Here is a 17,832-nt window from a genome sequence, read left to right as displayed (position 1 = left end):
AACTAATAAAATATTACCACAGAGTGGCGTATTTAATCGCTTTGTTTTTATTTTGATTTGTTGTTGTTGTTGTTGTTACAGCAGCCGCAATCCAACAAAGCAACTTTAGGATGCATGCCGGATTGCATCACCACCTGCTTTTCATTCAGTTTCACCTCAGTATTCTCTGACCTTAGAAGAATCATAAAACAATTTTCCTTTCAGCATCCTTTGAAATTTTAAGAGGTTTTTTTTTGTTTAAAGAAAGGCAATGAGAGCTGCTGTATGTAGTGAGCACAATGCCCAGTTTCTGGGTGTGATTTGCAGCATATGAAGTACTCAATCACAGCCCCCCTTTTTTAAATTAACTGTTTAAATATTGTGCTTTGTTATGACTCTTCAGTTTGGAGGAGCTGTAAATATGTGTATACAGATCTCATGGCTATGCTAGTTTTTGTAGAGTTGCCATATTTCAAAAAGAGTTTTCGAGCTATTTTTAATGAAAATCGCCAAAATCTATACTACTGACATAGGCTGTCATATTTTCTTAGACATTTCAATGATTTCCACCCTGCTTAAGGGGGCTAAATACTGGCTATGTTCAGAAAATTCCAGACATATGGCAATCCTATCATTAGTTCTATATGTAATTGCATGTTTATTACCAGGATATAATTAAGCTGAAACAAAGCTCCTGGCTGGGAGGTTTAGGAAGGTCCACCCTGGGCTGCACACAAATTACAATGACGAAAGCATAGAGGCTACTTATGAATGCAGTATTCCGGCTATGTCTGGGAAATTCCGGACGTATGGTAACCCTAGTTTTTGCATTAACTGAAATGTTGGGTAGAGTTCGCTGGAGCCATAAAATGTTCAGGTTAAATTGAACCTGCCATTGAAGTAAATTGGAAAGCACTGGAGCATACACATTGGAGTTTCCTTAAACACATGCGGTACTTGAAAACTGTTCACACCAGCACTGGGTTGTTGTTTTTTAACATTAACACCTGAACTACAAAAGACTAACAATGTGGAAGAAGAAGCTTTATGCAGTGGAAACAAATTGGGAAATGGCAGCTGTTTGTAGACCAGATGCTAGATTATGGTCAAAAAAAGTATTCTATAAATATAGAATCTCCATTCTAAAGATTGGTTGTTTGTATGGGGTTCTCTTGCATTTAACTTTCCCACACAATACAATAGTGAGGGCAGCTCTTCATGCACAATGGCATGGTAGTGGAGTTTGGCCTACCACAGTCCCCAGGAATGTAGAGATTGGGGTGGAAATCATCAAGAATCAATCAAAAATAATATTTTACCTTCATTCTATATAGACTTTTCATAACCTAGGTATGCCACGCACGTACACAAAGCCACGACTTCATGTAGAAATTAAAGCCTGAGTTTGTATCATGGAACTATACAATGAGTTAATCTTTGTCAGTTTAACTCTGAACAAAAATATTTGGGTTCATGCAGAAATTGTACAATTTTTTTAGTTTTTTTGCTGTCAAAAAGAGACTTGCAAGAAAGTGAAGCCAGCCTAAAATAAATTGTATTCCCCACTCTTGTAAAAGATCCAAAGAATGACAGAGATGAGAATGAGAAAAAAGCAATGAATACATAGGACTCTTCACCAGAAGAACAAACTGAAAGTCCACTGCAAAGTAGAGGCACTTGCATTAGTTATGCTACTGATTCAGTGTTTTTTCTTGCAGGATATATGGTGCATTATTATCCAAGGCCCATAATTGATGCTTTGTTGTTTCCGTTAACTTTAAACAATTCTGTACAGACTTGTGTTATTCAAAGGGCTATTTTTAAAGACAGAAGCAAAATATCCAAACATTGCCATGCAGTCATTGACTGAATGGAACCGAAAACTAAAGAAGAATTTTCTATGTATTGTCCAGAATTGCCAATTCAGGACAGATACTGGGTGAAATAAATAATGTTGGCATTCCTTTTAACATTCACCCCTCAATTGCATTTAACCATTCAAAGGTAAAATGATCATGTCAAAGACTTGCAATTCAGTGTGCAGACATGTGCATTATAACCCAGCAGGGAGCAGTGCGGGGGTATCCAAAGTCTGTACTACAACAGATCACAAGAAAGTCCAGGTGACAGCCAATCAAGGAACACAAAGCATAGAAACTGTAGGCCTTACGGTTTGTTTCCTGCACAGTTTGCTCTTCTGCCTCCCTCAAATGTGAATGACAGAAGCTGTAATGACTTTTAGAGTACTGATCTGACAGCCAGTTCATGGGACCACACTGATAAATGGAATTTATCAGTCATTCAGGTCATTCTTACTTGATGAAGGGTCTGTTATCCTCAAAGCTGAAGAATGCATAGACATAAAGACAAGAACGTCAACATTAGAATATAATGACAAAAAGATACCATGTAGGTAAGCAATCAGACAAGCTGATCCCCAGGCAATAAGATCTACACTTTGGCCTAGTTCTCAATGAGGTGGTAAACCAATTAGGGGGTGCATGTGGAAGTTCACAATGGGATGATCAAAAATACAAAAATAAAAATAAAAAAATCCACACTTAACCTGGCTTTCTCCCTGATGTGCAAAAATATTTCTCTGCATAGAAAACTTTCTCAAGGAAACGTTCCATCCGAGGATGGGTAGAGAAACCAGACACAGGTTTACCATCTCAGTGAGAAGTAGTCCTGTATGAGACATCTTAGACCCCTGAAAGACCTAGAGACAGCGATATTCCTTGCGGGCAGAGCCACCCTTAAGTTCTACAGCTGCTTGACCATATTCTTGCTTGGCTTACAAAACTGATGTTAAGATCTGCTGCCTTCGAATAACATTACCATTCAAGTTTGAATAAAGACAATACAGCAGGCCTTTGCGTATGATGACAAGCTTCCCTGCACCTTAGGCATTATTTACCCAGTATATAAGGATACATTCCTTAACGTTTTATTGTCAGTTTTTGGCAATAACAATTTCCTCCTTACATGAGTCAGACTCCATTATCTTTTATAGGTAATGGCATTAGAATCTTCTCAAGCCCTCTACTGCTCACTGCTGACAGTTGGCCTATTTAAATGCCATTTAAAAATATACATATATTTGGTTGCCTACCAAACTGAAGGAGTAGTTAAACATGAAGATGAAAAATAGCCTCCATTGTCTTTCATTAAAATACATTTCTGCAGTTTTTGGTTACAAGCAATCTCCCTCTATCCCTTGGCAGATGTATTTTCTGTTGCGACGAATCACTGATTTTCATGTGGAGAAATTCAGAGTCACTCCAGAAAAGAAGACATAAGAATAGCGAAGCAACTGCCAATTTCTTATTTTAAAAAGATAACATGAATGTTCTACTTATGCCTTGTGGCATCTAGATGCTAGTGGGATAATACTATGACTCAAAACCATAGTTTTCTTCACATATCTTTACTCAGGAACCCGCAAACCACATTACAAGTAACTGCTGACAATTCTAAAGGCTGATTTGCTTGGCCTTTGCATTCTGCTGAAATGGTCAGAAGGCTTTATTTATTCATTCAAATATTTATATCCTGTCCTTCTAATGCATTCACAAGGCTAAAGAGTGAATCACAGCAAACGTAAACACCACAATCCATAATAAAACAACAATATGAAAACCAAACACTATAAAAACAGGAAAAAGTCACTGTGGTTTTTTTTAAAACCCTCTGAACAGGGATAAACTCAAGTAATTTCATTTGGCTAATTTACCCTAGCAACTGAAATGCAGTGGAGGTTAGGGGAGTGAGATAGCAAGAGAGAGAGAGAAAGACCATTGTTCAGCAGCACTTTCTTTGAACATTCTCAACTTATCACAACTGACTCTGCTAGGAAGATGTCCACCATCTAGGATGCTCCTCTGTCAGGAATGGCCAACTTGGGCATGTATGCAGGGGCTGATAAAGTAAAACCAATTAAAAAAGGCTCTCCTCAGCTATGAAGACACCATCCCTCTAGCCTGGCAGACTAGTCTCTCTCTTATTCCCCTGTTAGGGCCAATGAAAACAAAATCTATCTGGGAGAGGCTGTCACCTTCTAGGGCTGACCAGACCAAGGGTAGTCAAGGTGGCAGACTCTAATGTTGCAGAGTACAACTCCCATCAGACATTGTCAGCAAAGCCAATGGTCAGGAATTATGGGAGCTGAAGAGAACCATGTTGGCTACCCCTGAGCTAGACTGACATTTTATGGAAAGATACAGTTAGCAAGATGCACCTTACAGCACCCAAGTCAAGGGAGGGGGGAGGTTATTCTGTTATAGCAGAGTTGGGGAACCTGCATCCCCCTCTTTATGTCAACGGACTAAAAGTCCCATTAATCCTGACCATGGCTGAGGCTGATGGGAGTTGGAGTTCAAATATGGGGGGGCACAGACTCCCCACCCATTCTATAGAATGTGTCTTGGGGAATATTAAAGGCCAAGGGTATTGAAATGACTTGACTCAGGCAAGTGAAATGCTACTGGTCTCCAGCTGCTAACCAAGGCTGTTAGCTAAGAGGTCCTCAATGCGTCTGTTTGCCCCATATCCATAGAATTAGGAGCAATTACAAGTGCCTTTTCAGATGGTATTAGGGATGTCCCAAAAGGGACCTGCTCCAGAGAGTACGATTAAAGACAAAGGGTGGAAATTGCAGATTTTGGCTAAACGCTTTGGAGAAGTGTCTTATTGGTAAGAGCTGTTTAGGAGTAGTACAGACTCCCTTGAGTAGGTGGTGCTCTCCTTTGGAGGAAGTATTTAAGCAAAGGCTGGGCAGCCATGTCAGGAAGGCTGAAGCTGCAGATTATGCATTATAGACCCTGAATTGTGCAGGAAGTTGGACTAGGTGACCTCCAAGTAAATTTACATCAATAAAATTAAGATTATTTGTCACTGTATGAGAGATCTGTAGCAGTAATGAGGGATATTTTCTTTTTGTAGTGGCATCTCAATCGTTTCAACTGCAGTTTTCAGTACTTTGTGTGTGTGTGTGTGTGTGTGTGTGTGTGCGCGCGCGCGCAATATTTCTGTTTTCTAGTATATTCTAACCTTATATTGGTATGATACAGATTTCCACCCAGGCAGGACTTCCTGGCAGAATACTAAATAAATTATTCCTGAAAGCAATCCCCATGCTTAATGGCTTCATAGCAAGACCGTGAGTATTTAATACATTTCAGGGCACACCACAAATCAATAACCATTGATCAGGTGTGAGCTTGGCTTTTTTATATACACATGGAACAATTCTGACAAAAGAAAATTAGGGTTTAGCACTGCAATTCAACATGAACATAACCCTCATAAAACAGGAGCTACACAAATCAGAGAATATTGCTTGCACAAAAGGCGGAGAATGAAGTAGCAAAGAACAGAAGCAATCAAACAATCATGCTCAAGTCTACTCAGACAGGACAAAACAGAATTTGCATATAGACTTAGCTCCCACACCCATAGTTTGTTATTTTTTTAAAAAATAACCTGGAGTTGGGGAACAATATAAATGGAGAAGAAAACACACACACACACACACACAGAGAGAGAGAGAGAGAGAGAGAGGTTTGGCTTCTACCAGCCAAACGACAAATATGATGGTGTAAGTAGGAATTCCCACTGACATATTTTGCAGTTAAAGTAAGCTAAGTGAGCAGGCTTCTCCCAAAATTCCCTTGATGCATTGGAGTTGCAGGGGCACCATTTTCAAGGTTCTGTTTCACATGACACTTGACACATAAATGAGAGAATATGGTGCCAAATCTCATGTGTTTAAGGACAAAAAAGTCAAGGGACAGACAATTATCACTGCCAGTTTGCAGTTAAATTTCCTCCTGGAAGAGATGCCCACTGTGTCTTTCCCACTGTTGCTGAGGTCTCTTCACTTGCTACCCACTCTCCCAAGGTGCAAGTTTCTTCTTCTTGGGTGAGGGAAAGGTGGTAGTAGACTCAAAAGGGCTAGCATTTCGCCTTTCAGACCTTAAAACGGAATGCTCAAAAGCATCCCTGCAAAGATCTCTAATGTTCAGCTTCAATGCTTGAGGGCCACAAATGATTTTGGGGGCAAGCCCTGGTACCCATTCATTGACTGACTGATTGATTGATTCATAGCCTGCCCTTCCTCCTAATGGAGCCCAGGGCAGAAAACACACTATGAGGCAATAAAAACACTTTTTTAATTCCAGTACAGACGCAGACTGGGAAAGAGCTCAACTTTAAAGGCTTGTGCTCCTCCGCTGCATGTCTTGCACACTGTTGTAAAATTATCTTACAGGTGCCCATAGCAAGAGCATAATGTTTTGGAAGTCCAGCATCCCAAGATGTTATTGCAGAGACCCAGAACAGAGGGTTCCCAGGGCTCCTGAGGATCATACAATGGGATGGAGGATGTAGAACCTGGCAACTGAGGGGTGGGGCCTGGCAGATCAGTTGGTGGAGCCTGGTATGGCAGTGACATAGCCTAGTGATGCTTGGTTAGGAGAAGAGGTTAGGGCTAGTCATTTTATGTGCCTGGTAGATACAAATGAAAACTGTAATCAAGCCAAGCAGAAAATAACCTGCCCCCTTGACTCTTGTGCTTCACCCTGAATGTCCTGCTCCTTTCTCTTGGGGTGGGAAGAACCGCTCCTTAGCACTTGATCAAAGCAAACTGCATTTTGGGCTTCTCCCAGATTGTTATCTGATCTGATCTCTCGCTAAAGAGTGGGGTTTCCCTGGGAAAGGAGCGGGGAAGGGGGAAACCGCTTGGACCCATGCTTTCTATGCACGGCATAAGCAGAAGCATGGGCGAGCCTTGAGATGAAGCATAAGACAGCAATCCTGCGCATATTTATTTAGGAGAGTGCCCCACTGAACATAAGACCTTAGGTCTGAACAAACATACAAAGGGGTGCCTAATTTCATGTCACACCTATAACATACATAAAATGAAAAATGAAAGGATTCTAGGATTTTCTGCTTTGGTTTCTTTCTTGAGTGCCCTGTATAGCCAATATTTTAGCTAGAGAAAAGGAAATTGAAGGGGGAGGTATGGGTAGCTGTAGAAAGAGAGCAATTGTTTACCATTTCTACTGAGGACAGAATTAGCCACAATTTAACACTAATACAACCCATGGACTTATATAGGATAAGTTAAGTGAGATTTACTTCCAAGGAAACCTGCATGGGATTATAAACTTTCTCTGAATTGCTTATGTCCTTAGCTGATCAGGACTTTGCAACTGAGTTTAAATCATTCATTACAAGGCAATTGGGGGGGGGGGCTAGACAGGGGGGGACTGTGAGAACTGTTCATCAACAAAGTGAAGTTTTCTTCAAGATGATAAAGCTCCTTCCCAGAAGGGGTTAAAGGAAAAGTTGAGGAATCTTCAGGTTAATATAATTCATTATTAGCAGTGAGGGGCCAAGAAGACCCCTGGAACACCTTCATTGATCACAATTCTGTGATTCTCATACTGAGGCAAGCAATTCAAGAAAGAAAATGATTACCAAAACAGAGCAAAATGTAATTAAAACCTCCACACTGGAAAGCAGCCTTACAAGTGATTAAATCATCTACCTGATCTATTAGGCTAAGATGAATGCATCAAAAAACCAGTTCATATTCAAAGCCAGAGTCTCTCCCAGGATGACAATGGTTGAAGGTATAAACTGTTGCTAGCAATTCTCACCCTCCTACTGTGTAGTTGCCCACTGATAGCTCCCTTCTGAAAAGAAGCTAAGATATGAATCAATATGATGCTAGATAAGTCATTTAAGATGCTCTGGTAGGGCGCATGCCCTTTATTGGAACTTGGCAGACAGACGGGGAGAATGATTTGCTATGGCCAAGCTGGCCTCTAAGCATATAATCCTGCAAAACTGAAAAACCGAACGGATATTTTCCACAAAAAGGATCTTTTAGGTTACATTACAAATGGAAGACAAGTTTCAGAGAATTTCCTTGAGCTAGACATGGAATGAAATGAACCAATTTCTAAGGGTCTGAACACATGGCGGTTATGCAAGATGGCTTATGCTTTTTGTCTTTATTCCTTTAAATGGCTTATTGACTTGCATATGTGCTTGCAGGTTTATATTTCCATCTTTCCTCTTATAACCATTTTCTTTCAGTGCTCTTTTCTGTTTTTCTTTTATGAGAATCTATATAACACAACTGTTCTAACTGCTGTAGGTGGGACAGGTGAGGGGTGTTCAGGAGTGACAGGGTGTTGTTAAAATTCTGAGACAAACTATTAAACATTAACAAAATAAACATTTTCCTTTGGGAACTTCTCTTGTTGTGGACTTTTAGATTAAAAACATATCATTCCCTAAATGCATACAGTGCTGGGGAATGTAAAGTGTGAATGCGGCAAAAGGATTTTTTAAAACAGAAATGCATCTTGGATAGCAAATAAATGTATAAATTACACTTGGCAACAATCCAGGGGTGGAATACAATGCTAAGCTAAGGCGATTGTTCTTTCAGTGCAAGAATTTTGGCTTGCTAGATGGGACCATCTCTCCTCTTCTTCTCTTGTTCTGTTCTGAGGATTACTCTGACCTCTGCTGAATAAATTTTGGGAGGGCAGAAGGGGCATGGGAAGGAAAGAGAGAAAAACCCAGTTGCACAAGCAGAAGTTCTTGTGAAGGCTCCCACTGACTGGACTCCTTAGTTGAATCCTGCCCTAGGTTTGCTCCTGTGTAATGTGTGAAAATGGACCACAGCCAAGCAGTTAATTTGGCTTTTATATGCCCGTTCTTCAGCAAGTGAGAACAGGCTGTTGACCTCAGCTCCTACTGATCACAAAGGCAAAAGGATATTATGAGAATAACCACACACTTTCCCAGAACTTTTCAAGACATAAATGAAAAATAAACCATGTCATGAGACATTTTCGCATGTTTGAAATTGGTGTTTATATTTTACCTGAAGGAAAGGAGCTATCAGCAGCTGGGCTCACACGGACCAAATGTAATTAATGCTGAATGTTATGGCTGCAAGTGAAGGCAGATGCAAAGGAGGACTTTGCAACAGATGCCACTTATCTCTTTCCCCCAATGACACTGCATCCCACCAGCTGAGCCTTAGCCTGTGCATTTTGTTCATTTATTAATGCCCATTCTGCCATAACTGGAAGGATCAGAGTGAGTATTTACACAGCAACACACAAAATCAATAAAGAACAATTCAACTAACAATGCATATGCAATTGCCTCCAACTGAATTTCTCCCCAGATTTTTCGGGCTTCTAAATTCTGGTGTGGCCAAAGATAACATTTCATAATGATACAGCGTTGTAACAAAGCCAACTTGTTGCATAAAACGATGCAGGTGTTCTGTGGGTGGGAAGTTGAACTTGCATTGAAGAGCAATGACACTCAGCAGCAGGAGGAAGTGTTACTGCTGGGAAATTTGTCCCTGTTCAACCCCCTCTCCATCAATGAAATGCTGCCCAAGTGTGGGCCATAAGCAGGATCAAGCCGAGGGGAGATTCTGGCTCAGCATTTTGCCATAGTTTTTAGTTCATATCCTCCTTCGGTTACTAGTGATGCACATCAGCATGTATGTGCAAGGTTTAAATCAAAGCAGGGTGAGGAATCCTAAGGCAATAATACATTCACATTGATTACTTTTAGCACTGATGTAATCAATGCTGCACTGATTAATTAATGATCAAATGTGTTGCAAAACTGCAGTCTAAACTGCAGCAAACTGGGCATGGGCAAATTCATAATTTTTAGAAATTTTGCAGGTTAATCTGGAAGGCAGGCAGACTGGACCATGGGACAGAGTGAACCTACTGGAGGAACTGCTCATCCTTAAATTCAATGGCTAAAAATGACATTTTAGACTGCAAGTGAGGGCTGATGACCTCTATATCACTCTCACACATAAAAACTAGCATGTGAGGGAGAAATGATGCCATCAGCATCTACATCATACGGTGGTTTTGCTTGTCTTGCTTAGCTGTAACAAGGGTTCCCAAACATGTTTTTGTGTGGGCTTTAGGGAGATCCCAAAAGTGGCAGGGGCTGTCTCTCGCCCCCCTCCCCGCACTTGCTCTGTAACATCTGGTATTCAGAGGTATTCTAACCATGAAAGGTTCTGTCTTGCTCTCGTGGCTAATAACCATTGATAGCCTTTATCCTCCATGAATCTGATTAATCTCATTTAAAAGCCATCGAAGCCAATGACCACCACATCTCGTGGGCACTGAATTTCTGTCACATGGTTGCTCCTTTGCTATAGTGTACAGCTTCACCACTCAAATGCCGAGTGTGGAGGTTGAATCAGTGTGCAGCACATTTGCTGAAGTGTATTGTATTTTAATAATTTTTAGAGCCTTGAAGGGTCTTTGGCACAAAAGGTGGGATTATAAATACTCTTAATGAATAAATGAAAGAACACAGTATGCACAGTTACTGATTTGCTCAAGTGTACTAGATGTCTTCTTCTTTCAAGCACCTGGAGTAGATAGATGTACTGTTGGGTGTCCAGAAAATTACTGTATATAAATGTGTTTGAACCACCAGATAATGTCAGCCAGCATTGTCCTGTGCTTCAGCTGCATTCAGATTTGGGCAATTCTGCAAGCCAGGACAGGCTCTAGGATTCTCTTAGTCTCATACACATAGATGGTATATATGCCTATGGGAACAGGCATCTCAGGTAAGATGGCAGCCCTATTCTCAAGTGGGATGTCATGCTGAAGATGGTTCATCATCAGGATGTCAAGTATGTCGGGACACAATATACCTGTAGATGGAAATTCCCATGGGAAGTGAGGCAGACTTTGAAAAGTCATTCCTGTCCTGCACTGCAGCAAATCTGAAAAGTCCCGGAGCGAGGTATGCAGCTCTGAACTCTATAGGGCAGATCTTCCTGTTTCCAACTACATCACTAGCATCTCTCGTTACATCTTGTATGCCATGATGTTGAATACATGTCAGTGAGTCAGTTTGAGCAAGCCAAGATGAAGAAGTGCCAATCATCTCTGAAGCCTCTGCAGTGTACAGTACAGTAAGCACTTATTAATGCCCTAGAGGGCTAGCTATAGTAAGTTTGCCTCAGGTCCTTGGCATGCTGATCCCCTTCTGACCAGGCCACAAAGACTGCCAATCCTCACAGATGCTCATTCCACTTGATTTGCTGAGTAGTGTTCTGGGCTTGAGGCCACCACGAAGCAAAATTCATTCATTAATGCTAAATGCTCCCTTTTCAGAGACGCGCTCAGGGAAGTTGTGATATCCTTGTCTTAGAGGACCTAGCAGAGTCTTCCAAACAATAACTTGGGAGGTTGTTGTTGTTGTTCAGTCGTTCAGTCGTGTCCGACTCTTCGTGACCCCATGGACCAGAGCACGCCAGGCACGCCTATCCTTCACTGCCTCTTGCAGTTTGGCCAAACTCATGCCAGTCGCTTCGAGAACACTGTCCAACCATCTCATCCTCTGTCGTCCCCTTCTCCTTGTGCCCTCCATCTTTCCCAACATCAGGGTCTTTTCCAGGGAGTCTTCTCTTCTCATGAGGTGGCCAAAGTACTGGAGCCTCAACTTCAGGATCTGTCCTTCTAGGAACTTCAGGATCTGTCCTTCTAGTGAGCACTCAGGGCTGATTTCTTTGAGAATGGATAGGTTTGATCTTCTTGCAGTCCATGGAACTCTCAAGAGTCTCCTCCAGCACTTGGGAGGTAATCGTCCACAATAATCAGAGCAGCTCGGGATGGGGCAAGCATGGGAATCTTTCACAGAAGTCACTGAGGGCGGGTACATGGAAGATTCCTATGCCATCATGGCTTTGAAGGAAGTGGCTCACCTAACTGCTGGTTCTTATTGGGAGCTGGAGTGCTGATGCTTCAGAGCGACTCAGGAGGACCTTGCTAAGTGCTGACCCCACGTAAGAGATGTGGGGCATCAAGCTGGTGGTTCGGGGCAATGATCATTTAAAGAGTCAGACATAGCAGTTCTACTTGGGTGACATCTTTGCAGGTCTCACTGATGACATTTCCATGGGTAAATGGCTTGCCCTGGATAGAGAAAAATATCAGGAGAACCAAGCATCCTTCCCTGATGTCAAGGCAGAATATCACAGAGGTTAAGATACCACAGAGAATGTGGTATCTTCACATCTTATGGCAGCAAATTCTACAATTTAACTATGTGCTGTGTGGAGAAGTAATTCTTTTTGTCTGCCCTGAATCTCCTGAAAGGCAGTTTCAATGGATGGCCCAAAGTCCTAGTATTATAAAGAGTTTTTGTCCACACCATACTTAATTCTATAAACTTCTGCTATGTCCTCCTGCCCCCTGGTCATTTTAGTTCTAGGATAATTGCTCCAGTCCCTTGATAATTTTGCTTGTCCTTTCCTGCATCTTCTTGTTCCTCTATATTTTTTTGTTATGTGGTGACCACAACTGTACATAGGATTCCAAGCGTAGAATTCTATAGGGGAATTGTGACACTGACGGTTCTGGTTTTGATCTCTTCCCTAATGATCATGGGATTCGCCTTTTCACAGTTGCTACACAGTTAGTCAATAACCAATGAAAATGTTTGCTATGAACCAATATCTCTTTCCACTGCAGGTTCAGATCCCCAGAGTGTATAAGTGCAGTTAGTGTTGTTTTTGCCTCAAGATCTCTCATTTTACTGTTTACTACGTTTCCCTGATTGTTTACCCAGCTTGGAGACATCCTCTTGGAGTGATCCTCTGCTTCCTGTTCTTTAACTAGTACTATCCCTTAAGAGGACTAGTGAAGCTTCTCCTGCCTCCATAAAGCCATTCGTCCACAGAAACTGCAAGACTGAGCTCCTGCTCTCCACACTTTTTCACAGTTGATGCTCCTTTGGCACCTGACAGTTTACCTTCTTGGACTATGCTGCTTCATTCTGACTCCTTTGCTCACTTGTTGCCACTTCTGAAACCTAACATTTACCTGCCTCAATTATGCGATACTGTTCCCACTTGGAACACTCTATTCTTAGGGAACCTCAATCCACAGTGTGGACTCAGGAGTCTTTGGTACCAATCCAGTACTCTATTCACTACAGCATAGTGCCTCAAATGTGCCATCTTTAGAGAAATGAATGGGACTTCCTTCCTTCCTTCCTTCCTTCCTTCCTGGGCTAAAAGCTCTGGCATGGTTGTAATAATATAAATTATTAGATCATTTACCAACTGTATAATAAACAGTTTTAATAAATAACACTTGAACACACCATTTTATGTTATTAATAGCAGGCTCTGCAATGCATTTTTTGCCTATTTACATTAAGCAGTACAGAATGGAAATTCAAATGCAGAATGGCATTGTTGGTAGCTGATTATTAAATCATGCTGGAGAATGAGCAAATGAACGAATGCCTGGTGGCATGACTAATGCTACTAGATCCTATAATAATGTTGTTTGAGTGGGTAAGGAAAAGCTGGCCTCTGTGTCTTTTGCTCAGCTTAGTCCGTGGTTATGTTTCTCTGTTAGCTGCTGTGAGTAGAAGGTTTTTTAGATTAGTGGCTGGCAACCACCCAAGGCCTGAGAGGGAAGTACCATTGTTCAGAATAATTGGAGATACTTTGGAACAGTTTTGGCTGAGATCTGTAGGTGACAAGTGATATTCTGTTACGTTCTCTCCTAGGTTTGCCCTGTAGTAGGATATAAATGAGTGACACCTGTTAATCTGTTTCTTTACTTGGTATAGTAGTCTAAAAAATGCCCGAAGTAAATCCTGTTTAAGCAGCTATAGCAAACACAGCTGTATCATTGGGCTAGCTATAATCAATGTGGGGTGTGCTCTGGATGATATCTGGAAGAAAGTGAAACTGGTACATAGACATTCTTGTTGAGAAACACACAATACTCATGGCCTGATGAAGAATTATGTATATTGATCAGGAAATGTGCATAATTCCCTCTTCATGGGTGGCTTCCAACAAAATATTAAAATACAATAGTCTGTTAAAAGCTTCCCTAAACAGGGCTGCCTTCAGATGTCTTCTAAAAGTCTGGTAGTTGTTTTTCTCTTTGATATCTGGTGGGAGGGTGTTCCACAGGGCGGGTGCCACTCCCGAAGAGGCCCTCTTCCCGGTTCCCTGTAACTTGGCTTCTTGCAGCGAGGAACTGCCAGAAGGCCCTTGGAGCTGGACCCCAGTGTTCGGGCAGAACGATGGGGGTGGAGAAGCTCCTTCAGGTATACTGGACCAAGGCCGTTTAGGGCTTTAAAGGTCAGCACCAACACTTTGAACTGTGCTTGGAAATGTACTGGGAGCCAATGTAGGTCTTTCAAGACTGGTGTTATGTGGTCTCGGCGGTCGCTCCCAGTCACCAGTCTAGCTGTCTTTAACATTCACACACATGTGAATGGGGGCTCTAGGACTTTCAAGTTTTTGTCACAATAAATGTTAGTCTTTTGAGTGCAACACAACCCTTTTGGATTTCATTATGTTACCATTATGGTGCAGAATGATACCAAAGTGGTAACAACCACATTGCTAAAAACAGAATCGCACCTATGACTTCTCAGATCACAGTGAAAAGGGTCAGGATGACTCCTCTTTCAATGAATCTTAGAAGACCAGTAACCTAAATTGTGCCCTAAAAGCTATCATGAGTAATTGCTGCCAATCTAGCAGTGATAAAATGTGCTAGAATAAATCATTTCCTCCTAGTTCTTGGCCTAACCTTTAAACATTTTGATATATTGGAAGAACAATTACATTCTGAATGGAAAAGATCTACTTGGTATTTCTTGGTGCCCACATGCATTCCATATCGTTTTCTTAACTCCTTGTTGTTAAGACCCAGTGTCCTGCTCTGAACCTGCAGAGGAACCCATGGGATGAGGCAGCAAGGAAGGTCAGCTGTCACAACGTCGTGGAAATTCCTTTTTTTTTTTTTTTTATAAGATTTTTATTATTTTCCAATAAAACAAGAGAAACACATAACATAACATAAACACCAACATTAACACAATAAAAAACACATTACATAAATACAATCGACAAAGAAAACAATTAAAACAAAACCAAAACCAATACATACCTAAACTGGAACACCAATCTATCTCTTTCTACTTAACAAAATCTAGTTTCTGATCTTCTAAAGGGACCTCCCCCGCTTTCCCTCCTCTGCCTTCAATACTAATATACTTTGGTAACATCCATTTTTAACATTACAATTCATTATCCAACCTTTTATAATATCATAAAAACTTAACATCTTATAGTATCATGAAATAATTCTTAAATCAATCTTATACTTCTTTTCACTTGAGCTGCTGCTATTAATCAGTTACATATCTCTTCACTAATTCAAAATTCCCAAGATCGTAACATCAAAATCTTAAAACTTAACATCAAAATCCTAAAATCTTAACACACTATCTTCAGGGTACCATAAATCCATCCTAATTCAATTTTTATCATTTTCACCCTATTCCCCTTCTCACCATTTTTCTGCTCTCTCCCATGCCCCCCCACCATTCATCTTTACATTTCCCTCTATTGTCCTTGTTCAGTATCATCTTAAAATTTATAAATCTCCTCCTTGGGCGCCTCAAGAGGCACCAGCTCTCCTCTCCCAGCAACTCCATTTCGCAATTTTGGTTTCCTTCCACTTGTGTCTTCAAAAATCTTCTCAGCTTCATCTCTGGACTCCCACTCCAGAGACTGAATCTCGTAGCTCCAGTCAAAACATCAGCCCTGTGTTTCTCACTACACCAGGGCCGTCCATTTACCTGGGGTTGCTGAATCAATTCGTCCCATTTCTCCAGCACCTCCCCCAATTCCCTGGAGAAGTCTACTTCCAAATTATCAAAATTTTCCCAGATCTGGCTGGTCTCTCCTGCTCCACAACAAATTTCTTTGAAATTACGTCCTAACCAGTCCATTTTCCGATTCACAAACTCCAATTGCAGAAGGATTGTTCTTTGTTCCTGGGTAATACCCGGATCTAGAATCAGTTTAAAAGCGAAAGCAAGCATGGTTGGAGAAAACAAAGGGTGTCAAATGTCAGTAATTTTCCATCTTGCGTATTAGTTTTCCAGCGCCATTTTCCCTGAGACAGGGTGCCAAAATTAATTCCAAAAGCCACAGAAGAGATATTTCCAAAATCTTCAATCCCTCAAATTGGGATTTAATCCATTTTCTCTGTCAAAGTGCTTCGTAGCAACATTGTGTCTAGTGATGCAGCTGCAGCCGCTTGAAGCTTAATTACCTCCTCTGCACAACAAAGGAGAGGGACGGGCTTCCTTTTAACATCCCTCCCGGTTGCCAATTATTCAAATGTAAATCCAATTAGTCCCACACTTACAGCAGCCGGGGTTCTTCTTTTTTCTTTGAAGTTAGCAGGAAAAGCTTGGTGCTCAGGTCTGGCAGAATTGCTGCTTTGATCTCCCGGGGGGGGTGCATCCGCCTCTCCAGTCCCGTGTCGGTAGCTCCGCTCGCTTGATTTTCCCCCCTTACGAGGGTCAATCAAGAGCAGAGACGGCACGTCTGGGACCCACGAGGCCGCGGTCCACGGGACGCTCTTCCCGTGGCTTTAAGGGGCCCTTGGCGCAGACAAGGAGACCCCTAAAACCCCCCGGGGACTGGAACTGACTCAGCTCCACTCCGCCATTATCCGGCACCAAACCGGAAGCCTCCACAACGTCGTGGAAATTCCTAATGAGCAACTTGCTTCGAAAAGGATTGAAAGTGAACTGAGGTACTTTGAGTCCCTGCCTTTAATCCACCTCTCCTAGGCTCTGCCTGTTTTGGGAGAACTACAGTAGAGTCTCTTTAAATGCCAAACCTCTGCACTTAAAATTGGTTGGTGCTCTCTGACCTGGTGCACTCCCTTCACTGTTGGACTGGCGAGGTAGTATGGAAGGCACTCAAGTTTCCTGAGCTCAGGGACGATGCCCAGGAGGGTCCTTGCACTGGGGCACTGACATCTGTTTCTGTGGGCTCCTGCCTGCCAGCCTCAAGCTCAGTTGTTCCCTGATCAACAGCATCAGCTTCATTGCCAGGACTCTGGTTTGGCTCTCTAGCAGGTGAAACTATGGTACAACTGAGTGTCCAGGTCTCTTCTGGATTCTGGGGTCACAACACAGAGACCTCAAAGGCTCATTCACGTCCTGTTCATTTGGCCTGGTTTCAGTTGGAATCACATGCCAATGTAGAATATGTGCTTGCTAGCATGGCCTCTTGGAAACTGGGGTCATGCTCATAGTGACTTGTCAAAGCCAGTTGAGAGAAACAGTGCCCATTAGTGTCATATCTACAGTTGTTTGGCACCTTGGCAACAATATGGATCGTGAGTGTGGGTTTTTCTGTCAGCTACCCTTTTCTCTACTTTCTGTCCTCATTTTGAATTCAGAGAAGTTTGTTGAATGATGTACAGTTGGATGGGAGCCATTTCAAAGACCTCTGCTAGTCCTAACTTTTAGCTTGGGCTTGGCATCAAGACTGTACTTGTGGCCTTAGTTGATAACCTCCATTTTAGGGCTGAATAGAGGCAACTGCACTCACTGACTCTTTTCTGAAGTTGATGATATGGGAGTTCATCAGGTGGTGCAGGTTCTACTCATTTCTGGAAGGAACAATGGCAAAAATGTTTCACTTCATCTTCCTAGAGCCTTCTCTGTGATATTCCACAAGGTCAACCCTGTTCTGCTATACCTCAGTGGTACAGCACATGTTTCACGTGCAAAGAGTTCTAGCATCTTCTGTCACAAAAAAAAATCAGGTGGCACAGAAAGGAAATGACTTTGCCAAAGACTTTGGAGTACTGCTGCTATTTGATGTAGACCAGAGAGTACCCAATCTGTCCTCAACAAGCTTCATTCAGGTGGTCCGTGACGTGTCTGTGGATTTGTGGTTGAAGATGGAAGACAGCACATCTA

At 41.9% G+C, this 17,832-nt stretch overlaps 1 protein-coding gene across 27 annotated transcripts in view; it reads right to left on the bottom strand.

Moving 5' to 3' along the window:
- Nucleotides 1–17,832, bottom strand: part of ADGRL3 (adhesion G protein-coupled receptor L3) — a 337,100-nt gene that overhangs the window by 80,780 nt on the left and 238,488 nt on the right. For 17 of the 27 annotated variants that reach the window (XM_033172836.1, XM_033172842.1, XM_033172845.1 and 14 more), the window contains one exon: nt 2,296–2,322. The exons of the other annotated variants lie outside the window; for them this stretch is intronic. In XM_033172836.1, coding sequence (XP_033028727.1) covers nt 2,296–2,322 — 27 coding nt within the window. The remainder of the gene's footprint in view (nt 1–2,295; nt 2,323–17,832) is intronic. 27 annotated transcript variants of the gene reach the window in all.

The sequence above is a fragment of the Lacerta agilis genome, chromosome 16, assembly GCF_009819535.1.
Source record: "Lacerta agilis isolate rLacAgi1 chromosome 16, rLacAgi1.pri, whole genome shotgun sequence".
NCBI classification, from domain to species: domain Eukaryota; kingdom Metazoa; phylum Chordata; class Lepidosauria; order Squamata; family Lacertidae; genus Lacerta; species Lacerta agilis.
This window is presented reverse-complemented; position numbering and strand designations above follow the sequence as displayed.